Source organism: Pseudozyma flocculosa, assembly GCF_000417875.1.
Source record: "Pseudozyma flocculosa PF-1 unplaced genomic scaffold scaffold00018, whole genome shotgun sequence".
NCBI lineage: Eukaryota > Fungi > Basidiomycota > Ustilaginomycetes > Ustilaginales > Ustilaginaceae > Pseudozyma > Pseudozyma flocculosa.
Window position 1 is genome coordinate 227514 of NW_006920886.1, and position 1328 is coordinate 228841.

The window sequence follows — 1328 nt, forward strand, 5'->3', positions numbered from 1 at the left end:
CGGCCGGCGCCGGGGCCGCGCGACTCGGGTCGGGATGGTGGCGGGCCGTTGCGAGAACCTGCGCCGACCGACGCCGAGGCGGGGGCGTTCGGTCTGCCACCCCACGGCGAGCTCGCACGAGACGATGGCCCGCCGGCACCTCCAGCCTCCTTCTTCTTGCGGGCAGCGGCGGCAGATGGTGCTGGCGATGCCGGCCCGCTTGCCACATCGCCATCGTCCTTGAACTTGTGGCCTCGACGGCCGCCTTTTGCCGGAGGTCGGCCTCCGGCGGCCATGGCATCGCCGACGCCATCAGACGCGGGCGGCGGCGGCGGAGGAGGTCCGGCACCTCCAGCAGGGCCGAATGCAGGGTGCGCGGACGGCGGGTACTCGCCACGCATGCGGTCTCGCTCCGGCGTCGGGCCGCGCAGGTCGGCAGGAGGGTGCTGGCGGGGCCCGCCTCCGCCTTCGTAGCGCTCGGCCATGGGGTGGTCGTGGTGACGTCCGTAGCCTCGCTCGTGCTCGTACGGCGGTCGGCCCTCGTCCATCCTCGCCCGATCGTAGCCGCCCCCGCCGTTGCCGTAGTACTCGCGCGGGTCTTCGCGCGGGTAGGCGCCGGGCCGGCTAAAGGCCGGTGAGGGTGCGTTGCTGCCGTGCTGCGAGCGAGGGTAGCCAGGCTCGATTTTGGGCGTGGCGCGACCGCTGCCGGGATACTGCCTGGCCGCCCGTTCTCGTTCGCGGTCTCGCTCCCGCTCCCACTCCATCTCCCTCTCCCTCTCGCGCTCGCGCTCGGCAGCGGGGCCCGCAAGCGGGCGGCCATAGTGGTCGACAGGAGGCCCCGAGGGTGGCGGTGGTCCTCCGTGCGGACCGCCTCGGAAGTCGTGGCCGTCGTGCAGGTCGGGCCGCATGGCGCCGGGCGGCCCAAACGGCGGCGTCTGACGGGGCGGAGAGCCCATTCTGCGGCCGTACATGTCGGCACGCGGCGCAGGCGACGGTCCGCGCGACTGCGGATGGGGCGGATAGGCGCCGCCTCGGTGGAGGGGTTCGCCTCCCGGTCCAAGTCCTGGCGGTCCTCCTGGCGGACCGCCTTGGCCAGTGTTCATCGGCGCGAGCGGGGTGTGGGCAGGGCCACGGGTTCCCCGCTCGTCGATGTTGGGGATCGGTGGAGGTCCGCCGCGGAACGGCGGCGAGTGACCCTGCTGCTGCGGCTGAAGATGTCCCGGCCCTGGCAGTTCGCGGTCGCCGACGTCTCGCCCGCCAGGGGGCGCAAGCGGAGGGGCGCCGTGCCGAGCGGCGGAGGCGGCCGTAGCGTAATAACTTCGTATAGGATACATTATACGAAGTTATCG

The 1328-nt window shown here is 73.0% G+C and overlaps 1 protein-coding gene across 1 annotated transcript in view; it reads right to left on the minus strand.

Annotated features, from left to right (window-relative positions):
• The window catches only part of PFL1_05157 (uncharacterized protein), a gene marked incomplete at both ends in the record, with an annotated part of 4256 nt that overhangs the window by 878 nt on the left and 2050 nt on the right, over nucleotides 1-1328 (minus strand). Inside the window, one exon of the mRNA XM_007882687.1 lies at nucleotides 59-1228. Within this exon, the coding sequence (XP_007880878.1) occupies nucleotides 59-1228 (1170 nt within the window). The remainder of the gene's footprint in view (nucleotides 1-58; nucleotides 1229-1328) is intronic.